Source organism: Eleutherodactylus coqui, chromosome 2 (genome assembly GCF_035609145.1).
Source record: "Eleutherodactylus coqui strain aEleCoq1 chromosome 2, aEleCoq1.hap1, whole genome shotgun sequence".
Lineage (NCBI taxonomy): Eukaryota > Metazoa > Chordata > Amphibia > Anura > Eleutherodactylidae > Eleutherodactylus > Eleutherodactylus coqui.
The window spans coordinates 311,253,241-311,276,109 of NC_089838.1; the positions used below are offsets into that span (position 1 = coordinate 311,253,241).

Sequence of the window (22,869 nt, forward strand, 5' to 3'; positions counted from 1 at the left end):
GTAGTCCGCAAGCAGAGAAGCTTCCATCTTCCCTGATTCCTTCCTCCCATCTCCGATATATCCTGATGGAATCGCTCTCCATGTTCGTCACTCGCGACGCCGCAGTTGTCAGGAGAGAAGCCCAGGTGAGAATGTAGGAAATGGGTTTTGAGTGACATGTTGCAACCTAATCAAATGTGCGATCACTTACCAGTTTTCTTTGCTCCCCACTGCCACCCATAAGTGCCGCTGATTGGTGTGAGCACCGGCAGGAACTGCTGCTGCTGAACAAGCTTTGCTGTTTCATACCTCTGCTGCTCCGTCCCCGCCTCTACCCCCTGCACTGTTCCTGGGTGACTTCAAAATATTTTTTCCCTATTTTCCCGCTTTAACATGGGTGCGTCTTATCACCCAGTGCATCCTATGAAGCGAAAGATTTGGTAATTGTTCTCTAACCGGGCCTGAAGTTTACAGATAACCCAACAGCAGACCTGCTAGTTTTTGTTTTTCTCACTATGATATTTTACTTAAAGGGGTTGTCCCGCGGCAGCAAGTGGGGTTATACACTTCTGTATGGCCATATTAATGCACTTTGTAATGTACATTGTGCATTAATTATGAGCCATACAGAAGTTATAAGAAGTTATTCACTTACCTGTTCCGTTGCTAGCGTCCTCGTCTCCATGGTGCCGTCTAATTTTCAGCGTCTAATCGCCAGATTAGACGCGCTTGCGCAGTCCGGTCTTCTTCTTTTCTGAATGGGGCCGCTCGTGCCGGAGAGCGGCTCCTCGTAGCTCCGCCCCGTCACGTGCTGATTCCAGCCAATCAGGAGGCTGGAATCGGCAATGGACCGCACAGAAGACCTGCGGTCCACCGAGGGAGAAGATCCCGGCGGCCATCTTCACCAGGTAAGTAAGAAGTCACCGGAGCGTGGGGGGGCTATTGAAAAAAAAAAAAACCCGTTTCGGCGCGGGACAACCCCTTTAATTACCATAAAGAAATATATCTGTATATTTTTCTATTTCTATATTATTTTTCACCGCTGGTACTTCATGAATGTATTGTACCTCGTACTATTATTCATGGGGTACAATCTATTTAGTTCATTACTGCTCTGAATTATGGATGTTATTTTTGTGTCTTCTTACCTTCTACTTTCCATTATTAGTATTCTTTCCAGCCATTTCTGAAGAAGGGTCTGCGGCTCCGAAACTTGTTATTTGTGCTGGCTATTTAACTAATAAAGAAGAAGTTGGGTGAATCCGGTTTGCTTATATTGGCTTTACATTACAAGGGTTGCGGTCCATCATTTTCTCCTTTTTACAGTACATTATACAGTACATATGCCGTCAGCAGCTGGAGAGTTTCTGGAGTGGTTGTCACGTTCCTCTAAGGCTCCTTTTACACGGAGCAAGAAATTGTTTGCCAAGCAAATAAGGGCAGAGTTCGCCCGCTCGCTAGTACGGCCACCTTATACAGGCAGATAAGTCGTATAAGTCTCATTTGCTCGATCATTCACTGTACCAGGGAACGTGAACCACCGCTGTTCACACGCAACAAGTTGTAAATTGGTCAACAATTATTTTTATGCCTGCATAAAGTGAGCAACAAGCGATAAGTGAATGAGTTATCATTCGCCGCTCCAACACCAGCCGGGTTTACACTGTGAACGATTAGCGTTTAAATCCACCCGATCCAGTATAGTTTCTGTAGTGTAGTGGTTATCACGTTCGCCTAACACGCGAAAGGTCCCCGGTTCGAAACCGGGCAGAAACAGATTTTTTTATTTTTGCTTGCTGCCACTTTGACTGTTATCTTGTGAGTGAGAGAAACAGCTGCATCCATCAAGAACACAAGGACAACTTACCGTATATACAGCAGAATGGGCACGGACACTGAAGCCACACATACAGGGCCGCATTATGGATCCATGCGGTGTAGACAGCTCTATGGACCTATACTGTAGCTCTTTGTGTCTTTACGCATGTAGCATCATATATAGCAGGGTAGAATACAGTGCCTCGGCATACAGCCACACAGATTACCTACCGCTCATCCCACCAAGGACAACGTCTGCATAGAGTTTGTATGTTCTCCTCATCTTTGCGAGGATTTACTCCCATACGTCACAAACATTGTGAGCCCCAATGGACACTGAACCCAATATGTGATGTAAAGTGCTAATAATATGCATAAAGGTATAAGTTCAGAAGCATTTTGGTCCACATTAGGGATTTCTATGCTTGAACACGCGACACAACATTCTTCCAGTAAGAGAAATGTCCAAGCAGTGTTAAAGGGATTAGAGCTTGATCAAGCTTTTCCATTATGGAAACCAGTGAAGAGAGACTTCACCAATGTCATGTTACATTTACACTCTTTGTGAAAAAACAATCCGCCCCTAGAAGTTGTCGTTTTGCTGTATAACCCGTCCTGCAGTTCCATCTCAGACAGATCTGTAAATAATGAGAGTTGTGGTGATTAGATGAACGGTCTTGTCACTGGAGGCCCTAAAAGTGGTTCCCCCCTTGGCCTATAAAAGGCTCTCGAAGGCTCCTTGTGTGCAGTGACCTCTTCTTCCGCTTGTGTAGAGCTTGTTGACCACTAGACGCCTCTACGACACAGAGAATAGATTTCACCCCGTTACCAGAGTCTGAGAGGGGTGCATTATTGGGATGTGAGAAGCTGGATGGTCGTATCGAAGAATTGTCCCCCACCGGCCGTTCTGACCAGACTGTTAGGAGGTGTTGGACCAGTAGATGTGTGAGGGCACACAAGGTGACCGGGCTCAGGATGCCCCCTACAGACCACCAGTAGAGAGGAGCGTCTGACTAGACTGTTAGGAGGTGTTGGGACCAGTGGATGTGTGAGGGCACACAAGGTGAACAGGCTCAGGACCCCAACAGACCACCAGTAGAGATGAGCGTCTGACCAGACTGTTAGGTGTTGGACCAGTGGATGTGTGAGGGCACACAAGGTGACCGGGCTCAGGACCCTCCTACAGACCACCCGTAGAGAGGTTCAGCTGATCGTCCGACAAGAATGAGCAGCTCCACCTGTTCCGTTGTCCTCCATCCAGAGACAGGTGGCGTCATCCCTGTGTCTTTTGGAACCATTTCCAGGCGTTTGGCTGAAGGATATTTGATCTCACGGTGCCCATTACATGTACGGCCTTTGACACCCATCATCTCGTCCATTTGCAGTGGTTGTCGAGAAAAAGGAAACTGGATGCTACGGAGGGGAACTGGGTTTTCTTTAGTGACGAATCCTGCTTTAGTTTAGGCACGGACAACGGTCACATTCGTGTTTGCAGACCTTGGGGTGAGTGCCTCAATCCTGCCTTTGCTGTGGAGCGGCACACTGCCCCCTGCTGGTGTGGTGGTCTGGGGGGCATCGCATACGACAGTCGGTCACCCCTAGTAGTGGTACAAGGGACAATGACAGCTCAGCGATATGTTCAGGAAGTCCTGCAGCCACATGTGTTCCTCTCATGGCGGCTTCCAAGAGGCAGCAGGATAATGCTCGGCCGCACACACAAGGGGGGTCACAGGAAGCCCCCACAACATTGTCACACTTCTGTGGCTGCCCGGTCACCAGTTTTATCACCAATAGAACATGTATGGGAACATCTGGGATTCCAACTTCCACAAGCCAAGAATTTGCACGATCTAGAGGCTTAGTTACAGCAAACGTGGAGCGATATGCCGCAGGATACCATATGGAACCTGGATGCCTCCATGCCCGCCCGTATCACATCTTGTATCCAAGCTAGAGGCGGTACAACAGGGTACTAGAGCCTCCCTAGAAGGGGTTGGTTCTCCACAATAAATGAGCCTTTCTCTCTGATATTGCAATCACTTACTTAGATCAACGTTACAATCACACAGAGAAAGTTTCATTCCGACGACTTCTAGGGAAGGATTGGTTTTGACAAGGAGTGTGTATATCACATATCAAAATATCACCTTGACTGGATTTTGTCTTTAGATTTTCTTAGTTGCTCCTCAGCAGGAGACTTTAAACTAACACTTTTGTAAGGAACTAAGAAAATGTTTCTGTGCTGAAAGAATAAAGTAATACGTGCCAATGGCTCCACCAGCCTAATGTAGTACAGATCCTTCTACTCACATGTGGGATCTCACTTATGTCATAGCAGTTACTTCTAATGTCTAGTGATGCACAATTAGATTCTTGGCTCACTTGTCGCATCGAAAGAAAACATCATAAATAAGGTCAAGTTTAGATGAGGTTCAAGATGGACATTCATACCTTTTAAGATGGTATCCTGAATTGGGCTAATGGATATTATAGTATGTCTACTGCTCTGAAGCAACTGGAGAGTCAGACTGCTACTCTGTCCTAACGACAAAACCTGTGATGAAGTAATGGGAGAGAACAAGGTAATTAGAGGGATCCCCACAATCCCTGGCAGGGGAGTGCTTGATCCCCACTTTTACTCAATGCTTCCTTATCTCGCATAGACTATAATATAGGATGATTCCCAATTCTGTTAATGACTTCTCAGCAACAACTACAGATTTGTTCAGACAACAGTGAATGCTTCCTATTACCTTGTTTTTGATAAAGGAGTATTCCAGGCATTTACCTGTCCTCAGAATAGGTCAATAGTTGATCAGTCGGGCTCTGCCACTTGGAATCCCCGCCGATCAGCTGATCCTCTGGTCCGCTGTCAGTGCAGCGGGTCCAACATTCAAATTGGTGGTCAGGGCCGGAAGTGTAATATACGGCTTCACTCCCACTGAAATCAATGGTAGCGATGGCTATTACACTTCTGAACTTGATCGCAGTGAGGAGCCGCAAGTACAATAGACGGCATCACCCCGATTGGAATCAATGGGAGCAAAACCTTCTATTACCATTCCAGCTCTGACCACAGATGCGGATCTGGAGCAGTGAATCCCAACTGATCGATCAGTAATGACAGGCCATCCATAGTAAATGCCAGGAATGCCTCGTCAACAACTCTTTTGCTACACACAAGGGGGTAGATGAACCATTCCAACTGTGTCAGAATGCTTAAAATGTGCCAAACAGGTTGCGTGCCACACTTATTATTTGTTGTAGACACTTTTTGCAACTTGCTTTTGAAAGGTGTCCAGAAACGAAGGCAGTTATTACAATGAATGCTGACAAAGCAAGTTTGTAGAAAATTGCTGAGAAGCAATTCCATAATTCTACATGGAATCTGGAAACTGCTAGTGCGACCAAACTACAGCCACGTATTACCGTAACAGAGTAACATATTCTCAGGCGCAACCCAGATCGGATAGCATGCGGACATCCCATCCATGTGCTGTCCGATGTGCGGGATACCACACATTGATATGTACTATTTTCATCCACAACTTGGACAGAAATAGGACATGCGGGAATTTGTTTAATTTGTACTATTCATCCAAGTAAAAAAAAAAGCCCATGTGAATACAACCATTCAAATGAATAGGTGCCGTTTCCGAAAATCAGATGAAAAATGCGCCCGTGTGAATGTACCCTTATGCTGCTTATACCAATCTCTAAACCCGTGAGCCGGCTTTAGCTGGCCGTACACATAAGTCTCCCGAAGTGGGCAATTTTTGACCATTTTAAACAATCATCATTTGAAAATTCTGTGCAGGTGATGGAACGTGATGCCGAGAGACTACCGGCTGCCGAAATGCGATCTGTCTTTTAGGATTTCTTGTCGTTTTCAACTGGAACTATGCGTGTGGCGTAATTGGCTGATCATTTTACGCAAGCCCCGTTCTGTTGATTTACAGTCATTTTCCATTTTCCACTAGGGGGCGCCAAGGGTGGAGGAATTGTACAAAATAATAGACACTGTAATAATAAAAGGGGTATTCCAGGCATTTAACTACTTTTAGGCTGCGGGGTGGCTTTCCAGCAGAATGTCCGCAGCGGGCATTGGGCTGCAGGTCAGCCACAGAATGCCTGCCACCAAACCCGCACTATTTGGTGCAGGTTTTAAAACGTGTTTCATCGCAAATTCCTGTCCGGAATTTCCCCCTTCATTGAGAGGGGGTGAATTCTGCAGCAGAGACGGTGACATAATTGACATGCTGTGGATTTGAATTCCGCGCTGCAAGTCCCTCTCCGCACGGGTTTTGTGCTGGATATTTCCGCAGCACGTGGACTAGATTTTCAAAATCCCATCCACTTTGCTGCTACTTCAAATGCAGTGGAAATTTCGTGGCAATTCCGCCCCGTAGGACCGCAGCCTAAGTATTGATAACCTATCCTCAGGATAAGTCATCAATAGTTGATCACTGATTGTCCACCGCTCAGTTTCCCCTGTGACAAGCTGATCTTAGCCCTCGCAGATAGTAGAATGTATAGCTTCCATTGAAATCCATAGGAGCTCTACATTCTATTGCATTTCCAGCTCTGCTCCCACTGCAGACAGAGCTGTTCAAATCCACCCCGCTGCAGTGAGTGTGAAGCCTGAGATCAGCTGATCGCTGGGGGTCCAAACGCCAGATCCCCCACGATTAACTATTGATAACCCATCCTGAAGATAGGTCATCCATATTTCAAGGGGTTAAACGGAATACCTTTTAAATCCTTCATTGCTCCAATCCAGCACTACCGATTTGGTGCTTCCCGCATGTCTGTCTGCCAAGCTGCGGGAAAGATGTCAAGTCGACAACATGTGACTGCTGCAACCAATCGCTGGGGTTGTGTACAACAAGAGGCCGGTGTCTGGCTACAGCAATCACTAATTGTTGGCATCGTTGCAGCCTAATGAACACAGAAAATGCACATACGTATGTAGTCATCATATGTGAGTATGTATGCAATGATGTGGTCTGGGTGCATCCACATGTGTATATATGTGCATGTATGTAGTAAGAGTATATATGTACATTTATATAGTGAGCACACACTGCAGCATAACTACAGGGGGTGCGCAGGCTCTTGATACAAGTGATGTTTCCGGGGGCCACAATCGGGTCCATTTTTAAAAAAAATTTATTAGTTGACAGATAAACTCTGAATCGTTGGATAATGGAGATGCGCAGGGCATCAGTACCGGACACACCATGGGGTCACTACTACATCATTACCTATACAGTCTGCTCCAGATCACAGAACCGCAGCAAAAAGAGGAGCAAATAATTAAAAAATGGCGTCATGCTTCTTTGGAGTGTGCATCGCAGATCTAGCAGTGATGGGGTCACTGTAGGACATCAGCATATACCAGCAGAGGTAAAGGGCTCCCGAGTAGACGGGTGTGCCTCATTAGTCACAGCAATCAACATTTAGGTTTTATTTCTTAAACCGCTGTGAAAAATGGAAACTGCCGCGCTCTGATTGGTTGATGTGAGCAACAAGAGCACTTTTTCTTTTTTCTTATCTAGACTTGTTAAGGAGGCTCTGGTACCAGGTTTCCCCAATATAACTAACAGGTCCTCTCGGTAACACGGTTGGTGACTGACTTCCAGCCATAAAAATGGGATTTTTTTTTCCCCCTTGGAAAAATTCAGCATAAACCTACAAATACCAGAAAATACTAAGTAACAACTAAATCTATTCTGTTCCAAAGTCTACAGTACATTGTTGTGTTGCCGATGGGTCGGAGACCGGAGGGACTCTACGAGAGTCTTAGGAGACAAGTTCTGTACACGACCGATCATCGGCGGCCCGCTGTGTTCCTGCTCAGTTCTGGACCTGTGAAGACAGAAGTGTGCGGGTGAATATAACGAGGGTCTTCTCAGTAACGTATAGGCTGTCCTACGGTGAAGCCGTATGTTACCTGGTCCGGTACCTTGACACTCTGGGCGCACTGAAGAAACTCAGTCACGTGTTTGGAGCAGTTTTGCACTGAGCTCTGGTTTAGCTTCAGACATTGCTCAAAAGCTGCGAAGGGTTCGGCGCACTGCGTACGAATCTTCCGGATTACAGGACTGATGGGAGAAAAAAAAACATAGGAGGTCAGTGACGGGATCTGAATGAGTGAGGTGTGACCCATAGCAACCAATCACAGTGCAGTCATGCGTCAAATAGGGACACACGGTATAGTGTGTTTGGCGCACACCGTGACGGAACCCCGAAGAGAAAGGAAAGTTACCGTTGACTTACATTAGTGAAGCGGCCTCCACTTTGTTCATTTCTGTCATATTTGGAGTACATTTACTAAGACCAGCATTTCGAATCATTTCCGTTGACACGTGACGCACATAATGTATGAAGAGATGGACGCCTCTTCATCTCTTTGGCGCATCTTGGCTCCTCTGTGAGTCGATACAGAAATCTGTAATACGAGGAGCAGGAGCATCTCTGGTATAATTTAGGCCAGTTTGTGGTATAGATTATACATTTATGTGTCGGTCTGAGGCAACCACGCCCACTTTTTTTTATATAAACGCGGTAAGGGTAGCGCCGTAAACCGCACATTTTTTGTGCAAATGGGTCTTGCGGCAAACTTTGTGACCTTTCTACAACAGACCGTAAAGTTGTTATTAATATCTCCCGCGGACGACTACGCTATAGTATATGCCAAATATGACAGAACGGAACCGTGTAAAACAGTCGCCACAGTGGTGTTCGCTGCACTAATACAAATGAACGGCTCCGTGCCTTTCCGCCCGCAGGCTCTGGCACAAGGCTGTCTGCAGCAGGTTTGACGAAGCCCTCACGTAGTAAATAACGCCGTGTGACATATGAATCCTCTTTCTGCAATCCGCATGCGTAATAATCAGCGTGATATGAACGAAGGCACGGATTTTCATAGCATTCAATACAATGCTAAAATGGCAAAGATTTTGCAGCGCAGTTGGGAGTGGCATACGCTCCAAATCTGTAACAAGATTACATCTCGCCCGCTGCGACTCACTGGGATGAGGTACACTGCGCCACTTTCACTTTCTTCTCATGACAGTCTTGTTGCCAGGTCCCTGGTTTGCTGCTCACGCACGTCCCGTAATCTTCCAGCTCGTTGCGGCAATACTTAGCGGTGACTTCCAGGGCGGCCTGCCTGCGAACGACAATTATAGGAGAAGATTGGCGCAAATAGAACACCATGAAGAAATAGATGGCGGCATTTGGTTGCGGATCGATATCAGCTCTGGTTCTGGAAGTATGGACCAAGCAGCGAAGAAACGCGGATTTCCCGCCCGTGTTATATACCACAGCGCGGATTTCCCGCCCGTGTTATATACCACAGCGCGGATTTCCCGCCCGTGTTATATACCACAGCGCGGATTTCCCGCCCGTGTTATATACCACAGCGCGGATTTCCGGCCCGTGTTATATACCACAGCGCGGATTTCCGGCCCGTGTTATATACCACAGCGCGGATTTCCGGCCCGTGTTATATACCACAGCGCAGATTTCCGGCCCGTGTTATATACCACAGCGCAGATTTCCGGCCTGTGTTATATACCACAGCGCTGATTTCCCGCCCGTGTTATATACCACAGCGCAGATTTCCGGCCCGTGTTATATACCACAGCGCAGATTTCCCGCACGTGTTATATACCACAGCGCAGATTTCCCGCCCGTGTTATATACCACAGCGCAGATTTCCCGCCCGTGTTATATACCACAGCGCAGATTTCCCGCCCGTGTTATATACTACAGTGCAGATTTCCCGCCCGTGTTATATACTACAGCGCGGATTTCCCGCCCGTGTTATATACTACAGCGCAGATTTCCCGCCCGTGTTATATACTACAGCGCAGATTTCCCGCCCGTGTTATATACCACAGCGCAGATTTCCGGCCCGTGTTATATACTACAGCGCAGATTTCCCGCCCGTGTTATATACCACAGCGCAGATTTCCGGCCCGTGTTATATACTACAGCGCAGATTTCCCGCCCGTGTTATATACCACAGCGCGGATTTCCCGCCCGTGTTATATACCACAGCGCGGATTTCCCGCCCGTGTTATATACCACAGCGCGGATTTCCCGCCCGTGTTATATACCACAGCGCGGATTTCCCGCCCGTGTTATATACCACAGCGCGGATTTCCCGCCCGTGTTATATACCACAGCGCGGATTTCCCGCCCTTGTTATATACCACGGCGCAGATTTCCCGCCCGTGTTATATACCGCAGCGCGGATTTCCCGCCCGTGTTATATACCACAGCGCGGATTTCCCGCCCGTGTTATATACCACAGCGCAGATTTCCCGCCCGTGTTATATACCACAGCGCAGATTTCCCGCCCGTGTTATATACCACAGCGCAGATTTCCATTTGAATTCTAGTGATGCGCATTAATATGAATTCCGTATCGAATTCTTCCATGCAAACATAGGTGTCCCATAGTGACCGGTCAGCCGCACACAGGAGTGTAAACGTCAGGCTCTACTCCAAAATCTGTAGTAGCCTCCCCATTTATAATACCAGTAGAGGGACCCTTAGGCACCGCCAGGACCCGGTTGGGACTGATACCTCCGCAGCCCCTACATATATGCCTCCTAGTCATGTCACCGCAGATACCCTCCTTACATTGCCAGTAAGTCAGCACCCTGTGGTCTATGGCTGCAGGCACGCTTGGAGGGCTCAGTCCTGCCATGAGAGGTGACTACTACTAGGGATACACCCGCCCTGGGCAGAGCGCCCCCCAGAGCACTCCGCTGCACTTACATGTTCTGTCTTACACCAGGCGCCCTTGCAGTCTGCACATGCTGCTACTCCACTTCCAGGTTGGGGGAGGCAAAGCCTGTGATTGGCTGATTAAAAGAAGAATGGCGGATGATTGGTCGAGGCTTTAGTGTCTGTTAACCATTACACTGCTGGAAGAGAGAGAAGGAAACATGAGTATACACAGTGCAGTCCTCCATCACAACCCGTCCTCTACTGAGCAGCCGACACACAATGCTGAGACTTGTAGTGCTACAGAGCAGTCTGTATATACACACAATGCTGAGACTTGTAGTGCTACAGAGCAGTCTGTATATACACAATGGGACTTGTAGTGCTACAGAGCAGTCCGTATATACACACTGGGACTTGTAGTGCTACAGAGCAGTCTGTATATACACACAATGCTGAGACTTGTAGTGCTACAGAGCAGTCCGTATATACACACTAGGACTTGTAGTGCTACAGGGCAGTCCGTATATACACACACTGGGACTTGTAGTGCTACAGAGAAGCCCGTATATACACACTGGGACTTGTAGTGCTACACAGCAGTCTGTATATACACACTGGGACTTGTAGTGCTACACGGCAGTCCGTATATAAACACTGGGACTTGTAGTGCTACAGAGCAGTCTGTATATACACACTGGGACTTGTAGTGCTACAGAGCAGTCCGTATATACACACACTGGGACTTGTAGTGCTACAGAGCAGTCCGTATATACACAATGGGACTTGTAGTGCTACAGAGCAGTCTGTATATACACACTGGGACTTGTAGTGCTACAGAGCAGTCCGTATATACACACACTGGGACTTGTAGTGCTACAGGGCAGTCCGTATATACACACACTGGGACTTGTAGTGCTACAGAGCAGTCCGTATATACACAATGGGACTTGTAGTGCTAATCTATATAAATATGTGCTGGGACTTGTAGTGCCACAAAGCAGCCTATATAAATACATGCCGGCACTAGGATCACACCGTATTCTATATGTACACGAAGAGTAGTCTATAGGCTGAAACTTGTATTACAGAGTAGTTTCTATATACATGCTGAGAGTTGTAGTACAGCGGAGTAGGATGCATATACACGCTGGGACTTACTGTAGCACAGAATACTCTCACACCATATATATATATACACACGCTGAGAGTTGTAGTACAGCACAGGAGGATACATATACACGCTGGGACTTACAGTAGCACAGAATACTCTCACACTATATATATATATATATATATATATATATATATATATATATATATATATATATATACACACGCTGAGAGCTGTAGTACAGCACAGTAGGATACACTGGGACTTAGTACCATAATATAAGGTACTCTTGGGTTATCTGTCACCAGGTTTTTATTATATACCCTCTGACACCATCTTGCAGGTGATATTATAGATGTCTGTCGCCCGCTCACGGCTGACCCGCTGACGCCATATTGATGACATTTGGCTGGGAGATGCTGGCATCCAGAGGGAGGACGACGGCGACGTGTTATCCTGAAGATGTGGAGAGTTCTCTGGGAGTGCGACAAGACAGGTTTATATGGTGATGTGCGGGCGACCTCCACCCCGCCACCGGTGCCGCATCGTGCGGAGCTCAGCTGTATAATATATAACAACCAATCACAGCACAGCTTACATGTTACCTCAGCGGTATAATATATAACAACCAATCACAGCGCAGCTTTCATGTTACCTCAGCGGTATAATATATAACAACCAATCACAGCGCAGCTTTCATGTTACCTCAGCAGTATAATATATAACAACCAATCACAGCGCAGCTTTCATGTTACCTCAGCGGTATAATATATAACAACCAATCACAGCACAGCTTTCATGTTACCTCAGCAGTATAATATATAACAACCAATCACAGCACAGCTTTCATTTTACCTCAGCGGTATAATATATAACAACCAATCACAGCGCAGCTTTCATGTTACCTCAGCGGTATAATATATAACAACCAATCACAGCACAGCTTTCATGTTACCTCAGCGGTATAATATATAACAACCAATCACAGCACAGCTTTCATGTTACCTCAGCAGTATAATATATAACAACCAATCACAGCGCAGCTTTCATGTTACCTCTGCGGTATAATATATAACAACCAATCACAGCGCAGCTTTCATGTTACCTCTGCGGTATAATATATAACAACCAATCACAGCGCAGCTTACATGTTACCTCAGCGGTATAATATATAACAACCAATCACAGCACAGCTTTCATGTTACCTCAGCGGTATAATATATAACAACCAATCACAGCGCAGCTTTCATGTTACCTCAACAGTATAATATATAACAACCAATCACAGCGCAGCTTTAATGCTACCTCAGCGGTATAAAATATAACAACCAATCACAGCGCAGCTTTCATGTTACCTCAGCAGTATAATATATAACAACCAATCACAGCACAGCTTTCATTTTACCTCAGCGGTATAATATATAACAACCAATCACAGCACAGCTTTCATGTTACCTCAGCGGTATAATATATAACAACCAATCACAGCGCAGCTTTCATGTTACCTCAACAGTATAATATATAACAACCAATCACAGCGCAGCTTTCATGTTACCTCAGCGGTATAAAATATAACAACCAATCACAGCGCAGCTTTCATGTTACCTCAGCAGTATAATATATAACAACCAATCACAGCACAGCTTTCATGTTACCTCAGCGGTATAATATATAACAACCAATCACAGCACAGCTTTCATGTTACCTCAGCGGTATAATATATAACAACCAATCACAGCACAGCTTTCATGTTACCTCAGCAGTATAATATATAACAACCAATCACAGCGCAGCTTTCATGTTACCTCAGCGGTATAATATATAACAACCAATCACAGCGCAGCTTATATGCTACCTCAGCGGTATAAAATATAACAACCAATCACAGCGCAGCTTATATGCTACCTCAGCGGTATAAAATATAACAACCAATCACAGCGCAGCTTTCATATTATCTCAGCGGTATAATATATAACAACCAATCACAGCACAGCTTTCATGTTACCTCAACAGTATAATATATAACAACCAATCACAGCGCAGCTTTCATGTTACCTCAGCAGTATAATATATAACAACCAATCACAGCACAGCTTTCATGTTACCTCAGCGGTATAATATATAACAACCAATCACAGCACAGCTTTTATGTTACCTCAGCAGTATAATATATAACAACCAATCACAGCGCAGCTTTTATGTTACCTCAGCAGTATAATATATAACAACCAATCACAGCACAGCTTTCATGTTACCTCAGCGGTATAATATATAACAACCAATCACAGCACAGCTTTCATGTTACCTCAGCGGTATAATATATAGCAACCAATCACAGCACAGCTTTCATGTTACCTCAGCGGTATAATATATAGCAACCAATCACAGCACAGCTTTCATGTTACCCCAGCGGGATAATATATAGCAACAAATCACAGCGCAGCTTTTATGTTACTTCAGCAGTATAATATATAACAACCAATCACAGCGCAGCTTTCACTTTACCTCAGCAGTATAATATATAACAACCAATCACAGCACAGCTTTCATGTTACCTCAGTATAATATATAACAACCAATCACAGCACAGCTTTCACTTTACCTCAGCAGTTTACGCTGATGTGCTGGGGAACAATTTGTGACATTAATTAAAGTGGTGACAGCAACGGGTACTGGGGGAATAAAAGATCAAAACCTCACCGAATTACTCTGGAATTTTTGTTGCCCATAGCAACCAATCATAGCGCATTTTTCATGTTACCTCACAGTAGGGGAAATAACAACCAATCGCAGCGCAGCTTTCATGTTACCTCACAGTAGAGAAAATAACAACCAATCACAGTGCAGCTTTCATGTTATCTCAGCAGTATAATATATAACAACCAATCGCAGCGCAGCTTTCATGTTACCTCAGCAGTATAAGAAATAGCAACCAATCTGCTGAGGTAGCAAGAAAGCTGCGCTGCGATTGGTTGTTATATATTATACTGCTGAGGTAACATGAAAGCTGCACTGTGATTGGTTGTTATATATTATACTGCTGAGGTAACATGAAAGCTGTGCTGTGATTGGTTGCTATTTCTTATACCGCTGAGGTAACATGAAAGCTGCGCTGTAATTGGTTGTTATAAAGCCGTGATGAGATTTGAAAGCCCAAATTTCAATAACCAATCCCTGCTTTCCGGTATATCCCCTAGTAACCTCTATATACGCATTACTTGTAGTAGCACAGTGCACTGTATGTACACGCTGGGACCTGTAGTCCGCCCCGCCCCTAGTGACTTCCGCTGACATCACAGCCCTGGTCAGAGTTGTGTCGTCACGCCAGTAACCGCTCGCCGGCGGAAGCGGAAGTCGGTGTTGCCAGGGCCGGCGCTGACGCAGGCGGAAGTGTCAGGGAGGAGAGGGAATGGCAGCGGCGGCGGAGGCTGGTGTCGGCGGGGCACCGGCTGTAGACGAGCTGGTCCGCTCGGTCACCCTGTACCGCCGCCGGCCCCCGCTGCTCCGCGGCACCGTGCTGCCGTTCTGCGTGCTGTACCCGGCCTGGCTGTACCTGTGGGTGGCGGTGTACGGGGTGTCCGACTACCCGGAGGCCGGCCTCATCTGTCTGGCGGCGCTCGGGCTCGTGCACGTGCTTTCCGTGCTGGCCGGCCTCTGGTCCGTGCACGCGCACTGCGCGCTCTCGTGCGCCAAGGTGAGCCTGACGTCACTGCTGACAGCTGCTGCTGCTGGGGGGCATCTAGGGGGGCTCTGGGTGACAGCTGCAGGTCCTCATCCGCCCGCCAGGGGGCAGCTGTTCTGTGGCTGGCCCTGCCCTCTAAGGCACACTATGGGGGTCCCACCTCCTGCACCCCACGGGGGTCCCACCTCCTGCACCCCACGGGGGTCCCACCTCCTGCATCAGATCACTTGTGGGCTGGAAGCAGAAATAAATGGGTCTTGCGTGTTTTTGGACTGGTTTGTCTTATGTTTCGGGGGTCCCGGCTACAAGACCCCCAACTAATTGCCTTAAAGGGTTTTTCTGGGACGTATTGATGTCCGATCCTTAGAGGGGGCTGTGGGTGACGGCCAGCTGCTGGTCCTTGTCCGCCCGCCAGGGACCCTCACTGACAGCTGTCATGCTGGAAATGGGGGAAGTAAGACGCAGCGCCCACCATATGCTACCTGAAGAGTTACTTGTGGCTGATGGGTCATCAGTGGCTGACGGCGGGGGTCTGTCAGGTGGGATCCCGTCAGTCAGCAGATCACCATGCCAGCTGTCGGGGTGGATGGAGCAGATGGTTGTATTGCAGGGTTGGTATTGCATTGAGTTTAATGGGAGTGTGCCTGCAGTACCAAAACAGGCCACTGCAATATGGACAGTGCTGTTTGCTTTCGTTGCAACTGGCCCAGCGATCAGGGATCCCAAGTGACCGACCCCCAGCGATCGATTATTGATGACCTACCCTGAAGATAACCTGCTGATTGGTGGAGGTCTTATGAACGGGGGGTCCTGGGTCGCCTTCTGCCTATCACTCTGGGGGGTCACTTCTCCCAATGCAATGGAGCGCCGAGTATGCATAACGATCCAGGCTCCGCCTCACTGTTGGGGTGCAGTGAGGAGGGCATTGGACCCCCTTCTCAGCAGTGAGACCCCTTGTCATCTTGGTACTACCCCTTTAAACATTTGTGACCCTTCAGCTGAGACGTTGGCGGCCCCCGCACCATCCTTGGCATCCGGCTGGAAAGGACATCAGCAGTTGTTAGAGACCCGGCTGCCAGCTGTTGTCCGCCGCTCGGCATCAGTGTGGGGGGCTTCACCTTTGTGTTGATGGGGTGGTCTCACTACAACAGCCTCTCTTTCAGGTGAAGCTGACCACAGGCGGCGGCGGGGGCCGACGTGAAGGTGCCCATTTATAGGGGGTTCTGGGATTAATCTGTGATGGCCCGACGCACAGCCATGACAGCTGGAGGGGCAAGTGAGCGCTGCGACCCCTTCCTTTCTGTGATCAGTGGGGGTCTCATCACCCGGACCCCGCTGATCAACTCACCATATGGCTCTGACAGGTCAAGCTTTTCTTTCTTAACCCTTTCCAATCCACTGTCTGACGTCTGAAGACATTCTGATTGAGGGCTGTACAGCTCCAATGTTGGAAGACGTCCGGCAGGGTATTCTTACAGTAAATTACTGGCTGCTCTGTTATTGGGGGGCCTCTCCAGCATGTCCCATACCGCAGTACTGCCTTCAGCCAGCAGACGGCGCCATTGTATAATGGCAGAAAGAGAAAGCCCTCTAGATAACCCTGAATCCAAAATTGGATTGCAAAGGGTTAAACTTCAGCTACACTTTAACCCCTTTGTGACCGGCCTATTTGTGCCTTAAGGGCCCGGTGGTTTTCACTGTACTGCACAGGAGCCACAACTCGCTGACCTCGCCGTACGAGGGACGGTTTGCGTTGGCCGAGTTGTAGTTTTTCTTAGCGCCGGTTTGAAGGACTTGTGACTCTTGGACTACTTATTACGTTTTATGGGAGTCGATCGGCATTTCTGACCTTCTTTAGAGTTCACAATGTGCGATAAATACCAATATCGCCATCATCTGGGCCGCTGCGGACGCAGAAATACCGATTATGTGGCATTTTTAATGTTTTTTTTTGTTCCCTTAAAATGGGTTTTTGTGGGAAAATGTTTGTTTTTTAGCTGGATTTGTTTCTTTCAATTAAATTCCTGAAGGGAAGGGGAATCTGAGATCCATCAGTAGGCTAATACACCGCATTACTTAAGTAATGCATTCTACTAGGTCTATGACAGCAGCCTAGTAAACTCTGTGGGAGGCGAGGTCCAATAGGCTGAGTTACATGGAGGCCTTGGGAATCCATCGGTACCTTATGATGGCATTGCAGGGTGGCAACACGTGACAGAAGGAACCCTCTCTCCCTGCCATCTGCTTACATGCTGCAGTTTGTATTGATTGTGGCATATAAGGGGTTAAACAGCCCTGATCTGAGGTTTCTCTGCTCCTGGCTGTTGGAGCAGGAGCCTGGCTGTCAGTCAGCTAAGCCACCGCTTTAAAAAGACACATGTGCAGGTTTAAAGTCCATTAGTGAGGTCAGGAAAAAGGCCTATTGGGGTCACAAAGGGGGTTAAGGTGTTTTTTAATTGGGCCCCGCTGGTCATTTAATGTATGTAGGGGCCCCCTGACTCCCCTCAGCGTGCCGATACCTTTGCTGGCATGATACATGGCAGCTGTCTTGGAGAACCAGGCGACTACTTCTGATCAGTCTGATTGCGGGGCTGCGGCAAGTATCAGCCGACTCCTGGAGGCTGCAGATGGTTTCCGCTCTGAAGAGATCTGGACGTCACCAGCGGGTGGTTTTATATGCGTTACTCACGCCGTTGTTTTACTCCCCGCAGGACCCAAATCCAAAAACTGCCACCTTGGCTAAAGTTGTGCCCACGCCAAACAACGGATCCGCGGAACTAGTGCCACTCATCCGAGAAAAGGTGAGGAGGACGCCCGGAGGGGTTATTTGTGGATAAGCATGTTGCTGTTCTCGTCTTTCATGTTTCGCGGTGATCTGCTGAAACCGGATCTACCGGCCTGCTGCAGCTGGATCCCACCCGGACGCCGCAGGGCATGCTTGACCCGTTCTTGCCTCAGGATCTACACGTCGCCTAACATTTAGCATCTTCTCAGATTCTGACTTGTGTATTTGGTCCCACAGAGTGAAAATGGACGGGAGTCTCTTAGCTTCGAGTTCCAAAAAATCAAGTATACGTACGACTCTGAGGAGAGGAAGGAATTCTTCCCGGTCGTGTTCCCCCTGGAGCGACCCCTGTCCTACTACCAGGGCGCGAAGGGTTACGTGGAGGAGGCCGACATCAAAGCTGCCGAGAAAACCTATGGCACCAACAAGTAAGCGCAGGGTGTATCCGATGGAGGGGTTGTGGCCTGAAGGTTGTGTAGGTACTGAGTCTTGTCTCCTTCCTCAGGGCGGAGATGGTGGTGCCCGACTTCTTACAGCTGTTTAAGGAGAGAGCCATCGCCCCCTTCTTTGTCTTTCAGGTAAACGGCTGTATTTTCAGAGCCAGACTAAGTAAAGTTAGCACTGAGGCGCAGGCGTGAAGACACCCGGACTACAAATATGGAGACACATAGGTCTGCATGGGACCTGCGTACTCCTAAAATGGCAGACTGTCTATAATAAAGACTTCTCGCAAAGTTGCTTTTTTTTTTTCTCCTTTAATTTCATGCAGTGAAGCAATAACAAATGGGTGTAAAAAAAAAAGCCCGCATCCTTTAACCCTTCGCGTAAGGCGCCGCAGGGAGTGGGGAGAGGTATGCTCATTGGTTGATCCCAGACAACCCCTTTGAGTTTAAAAAAAACAAAACTTTTCCCATTCGCATAAAAAAATAAAATAAAATAGTTCTGCATCCGTAAAAGTCCAGTTTATTAAAATCTCCCATTCTATCCCCCAAACCGAAGACCATCGGAAAACAAACCGAGGCCGCGCCAGAGGTACGCTTTATAGCTCGCGTCTTCAAGAAAGAAATGGAATAAAAAGTGTCCCAAAGGTTCTTCAGACCTCAAGATGGCGCCAATAAGAACGACAGGCTGTCCTGCGAGAACAGGCTCTAACAGAAATAAAAACGTGATGGCGGTTCAAAAATGGCGGCCGGAAGCTATTCTATTATTTAAAGAGGTTGTCTGAGTTGTAGCATCCTGGTACGAGCCTAACATGACACTGATCTCCTCGCCGCTCCTCGGGCGCTGAGCCCTGTCACTGGCTGCGGCCCCTGTGACGTCACGTAAACGCTGAACTCGGACGGAGCGCATAAAACTAAAAACAAACGTAATCGGCCCGACCCGCTGAAGAAAGAGATCCTGAACCCCACTTAGAGGTTTGTTCAGATTTCCAATATATTAGATAGGATGTTAAAGGGTTCCATCGGGAACTCCAAGCCGTCGTGTCGCCGTCGCTGGGAATGGAAAGTTAGGATTTGGTTTTTTTGAAAGTGGAGATGGAAAAATGAAAACAAAAAAAGGGCCGACAACCATTGATGAAACGATAGTTTGGTGACCAATGGATTCGCCGCCCCCACCCCCCCCTCATATTAGCTCTATTGGTTACTCTAGCTGGCCATGTGTGTTCAATGAGGTCCCCAATGGAGGAGCCATCCTTCTGGATTCCTTCTGGATTCTTTCTTTTTTAGAATGAAGGATACTTTGTCCAACTTTTGGATGAAGATCCCAAACCTGACTGATGTTCCTCCAGAAGGGGGACTTCTTGTCATCCGTTGGCTAAAACCATAATCTGTTGTTGCGTTTCTCCTTACTAATGATTGTTTTGATTGAAATCGTCCATTTTCATCAACTTTTTTTTTTCTAAGGCCGGTCTCACTGGAATTGCGGATTCCGGGAGCGTCTGATCTGTGGCAATACATGGATCAATCAAATGCATTGGATTCCGCAGTTCCCCTCACATTACCGGTCGGAATTGCGTGATCCGCTCGTGGAAAATAGAACGCAGCATGTCCTATTTTACCGCGGTATCTGCAAAATTGAGCTGTGGATTTTCTCTATGGCCGCGGAAATACCTGCAGCCCATACTTGATGATATTATGTCCGGGCTGCAGGTACCCACGTCATCGCTAAGAGACGGCGTAGGAACAAACCAAAAAACGTGTACTGCGCATGGCTGCCTGCGTGAGTACCTGGTCATACGCAGTACACTATGTGGCCATACGCAGGGTCACAGCCGTGGATGGTTATTTCGGCGGGGGACTGGTTGGTTGGGTGACTCAGTCAGACCTGTGACCTTCTGCTATTGCTCTGGCAGGTGTTCTGCGTCGGGCTCTGGTGTCTGGATGAGTACTGGTACTACAGCGTCTTCACCCTCTTTATGTTGGTGGCGTTCGAGGCCTCGCTGGTCCAGCAACAAATGAGGAACCTGTCAGAGATCCGGAAGATGGGGAACAAGCCTTATATGATTCAGGTGAGCAGCGGACCTCGCCATGGTGATGGCAGTATTAGAGGTGCTATGGTAGGTCCCTATCACTTACCTCCCATCTGCGCCCTTGTTGGAGCCATACGTATAGTGCTTACTGTTCAACAAACCCATCTGCTCTTTCTAAGGTGTACAGAAATCGGAAATGGAGGCCGATCTCCAGCGATGAGATCATACCGGGAGACATCGTGTCCATAGGTAAGGTCACTCCGGGAGAAGCACCCAAAAAAAGCTTGAAACCCTTCTCGACAATGACGACCAACTTGGATCTGTTGGTTGTCGTAGTGTTGTGCTGTAAAATGGAGCCCCCCTAAGACGATCCTCTCCGTAGGGGGTGGATTCGGGTGTATGTCTGTGTCCATCTGTATAGACAGCCCTGTTGTTCCACCTCAGGCAGATCGGCCCATGAGAACTTGGTTCCCTGCGATGTGCTGCTTCTGCGAGGACGATGTATTGTGGATGAAGCCATGCTGACCGGGGAGTCGGTGCCTCAGATGAAGGTAAGTCGCTTATTATTACAACACTGGACCGCCTCCTATCGACCGGTAGGCCTTATTCATAGAAGCGTGTCGGCATGGCTTCAGTCTGCTAAAAACCAACTGATTGTAATCCTTGTCGGTGTGTCATCCACATGCGTTGGGTGCGTCTTCACAAAAGAGAAGGAAATAAGTGGGCAGGGCTTAATAGGATATACATGGCAGGTTTGGAGACCTTCACAGGTCTCTAAGCTGCCGTGGCAGCCAAACGACATTTTGCAGTCTTGTCCTAGGGTGCCATTGGATAAATAAAGGGAGCCTCCTCCCTCTTTTGGGCCATTTAAATGCCTGTGTCAGTATTGGCCGCAGCATCTAAATGGTTAAACGGCTGGGATCAGAGTGATCTTTGATCCTGGCTATTGTGTTTGGCTGTCAAAGACAACAGACGCCTTCTGTGCATAGAGGCCCTGTCTCACATAGAGGCCCTGTCTCACATAGAGGCCCTGTCTCACATAGAGGCCCTGTCTCACATAGAGGCCCTGTCTCACATAGAGGCCCTGTCTCACATAGAGGCCCTGTCTCACATAGAGGCCCTGTCTCACATAGAGGCCCTGTCTCACATAGAGGCCCTGTCTCACATAGAGGCCCTGTCTCACATAGAGGCCCTGTCTCACATAGAGGCCCTGTCTCACATAGAGGCCCTGTCTCACATAGAGGCCCTGTCTCACATAGAGGCCCTGTCTCACATAGAGGCCCTGTCTCACATAGAGGCCCTGTCTCACATAGAGGCCCTGTCTCACATAGAGGCCCTGTCTCACATAGAGGCCCTGTCTCACATAGAGGCCCTGTCTCCTGAGAGCTATATACACTGACACCCGCCATCCACTGTACATGAGCGGCAGATGCTGGTAAAGGGTTAAGCTCCTGACCGAACACCCCCGTATACATCTAGGTGGGGGTGCATGCACACAGATTACAGCACCGTACTCTGTTTTTCTGCAGGAGCCTATAGAAGATTTGGACCCAGAACACGTTCTCGATCTGAACGCCGACTCCAGATTACATGTCATATTTGGCGGCACGAAGGTGGTGCAGCACACGCCACCCCAAAAGGCGACCAGCGGCCTTAAACGTGAGTACCTCCAGGAGCAATACTGTTTTTGACAGCGAGTATGCCAATGGGAGACAGTATAATGGGTCTATAGCGCCACCTATTGGAAGGTAGTGTCACCATAAGTCAACGTTCGATCTTTTAACAGGCCTTGGTATGTCACAAGGCCTGTCAAAAGGTCGGACCTTGACATTTAAAGAAGCTACCGTGTTTCCCCGAAAGTAGGTCCTACCCCAATAGTAAAACCTACCCTGGTTTTCGAGGGAGGCTTGAAATATGAGGCCTCCCTGAAAATAACACCTAGCTAACACCCCCCCCCCCCCTTTCCCCCGCAAAAAAATAAAATCAATACTCACCTGGTCAGCGGCGCCCCGATGGTCTCTGGTGGCGATGCGGCAGACTGCAGAGTCCTCCCCGTCTGCCATCTCAGCTTCTTTTGGTGATGGGGCTTTGAATATCCCACCCCCAGCAAAGCGAGCGCTGTGATTGGCTGCTGGCGCTTGATTAGCCAATCACAGCCCAGCCACTCAGTGATGTCATTCACTGAGTGGCTTTGATTGGCTCATCGAGTGCCGGCTGTGATTGGCTGCTGGCGCTTGATTAGCCAATCACAGCGCTCGCTTTGCTGGAGGCGGGGTATT

At 48.0% G+C, this 22,869-nt stretch overlaps 2 protein-coding genes and 1 non-coding gene across 6 annotated transcripts in view; 2 read left to right on the forward strand and 1 right to left on the reverse strand.

Moving 5' to 3' along the window:
* Nucleotides 1-1,682: 1,682 nt before the first annotated feature.
* On the forward strand, nucleotides 1,683-1,755 carry TRNAV-AAC (transfer RNA valine (anticodon AAC)). The gene has a single exon. It is a non-coding gene; the product is annotated as a tRNA-Val (tRNA).
* Nucleotides 1,756-6,948: 5,193 nt separating this feature from the next.
* On the reverse strand, nucleotides 6,949-17,874 carry CHCHD5 (coiled-coil-helix-coiled-coil-helix domain containing 5). 4 transcript variants are annotated; one of them, XM_066593553.1, is made up of 5 exons: nucleotides 17,855-17,874; nucleotides 10,591-10,739; nucleotides 8,831-8,971; nucleotides 7,751-7,901; nucleotides 6,949-7,665 (listed from the first exon to the last, which is right to left on the reverse strand). In XM_066593553.1, coding segments are annotated over exons 2-5 (306 nt in total). In that variant the 5' UTR covers nucleotides 10,593-10,739; nucleotides 17,855-17,874; the 3' UTR covers nucleotides 6,949-7,653. The 4 variants fall into 4 exon arrangements, with proteins under 4 accessions (XP_066449650.1, XP_066449647.1, XP_066449649.1 ...); XM_066593550.1 differs by lacking the exon at nucleotides 17,855-17,874 and adding an exon at nucleotides 15,207-15,329; XM_066593552.1 differs by lacking the exon at nucleotides 17,855-17,874 and adding an exon at nucleotides 14,872-14,892.
* ATP13A1 (ATPase 13A1) overlaps nucleotides 15,025-22,869 on the forward strand; it is a 40,978-nt gene continuing 33,133 nt past the window's right edge. The window contains exons 1-8 of the mRNA XM_066593549.1: nucleotides 15,025-15,347; nucleotides 18,047-18,136; nucleotides 18,358-18,548; nucleotides 18,626-18,698; nucleotides 20,474-20,629; nucleotides 20,770-20,839; nucleotides 21,035-21,141; nucleotides 22,120-22,249. Of these exons, the coding sequence (XP_066449646.1) occupies nucleotides 15,063-15,347; nucleotides 18,047-18,136; nucleotides 18,358-18,548; nucleotides 18,626-18,698; nucleotides 20,474-20,629; nucleotides 20,770-20,839; nucleotides 21,035-21,141; nucleotides 22,120-22,249 (1,102 nt within the window). The 5' untranslated portion in view covers nucleotides 15,025-15,062. The remainder of the gene's footprint in view (nucleotides 15,348-18,046; nucleotides 18,137-18,357; nucleotides 18,549-18,625; nucleotides 18,699-20,473; nucleotides 20,630-20,769; nucleotides 20,840-21,034; nucleotides 21,142-22,119; nucleotides 22,250-22,869) is intronic.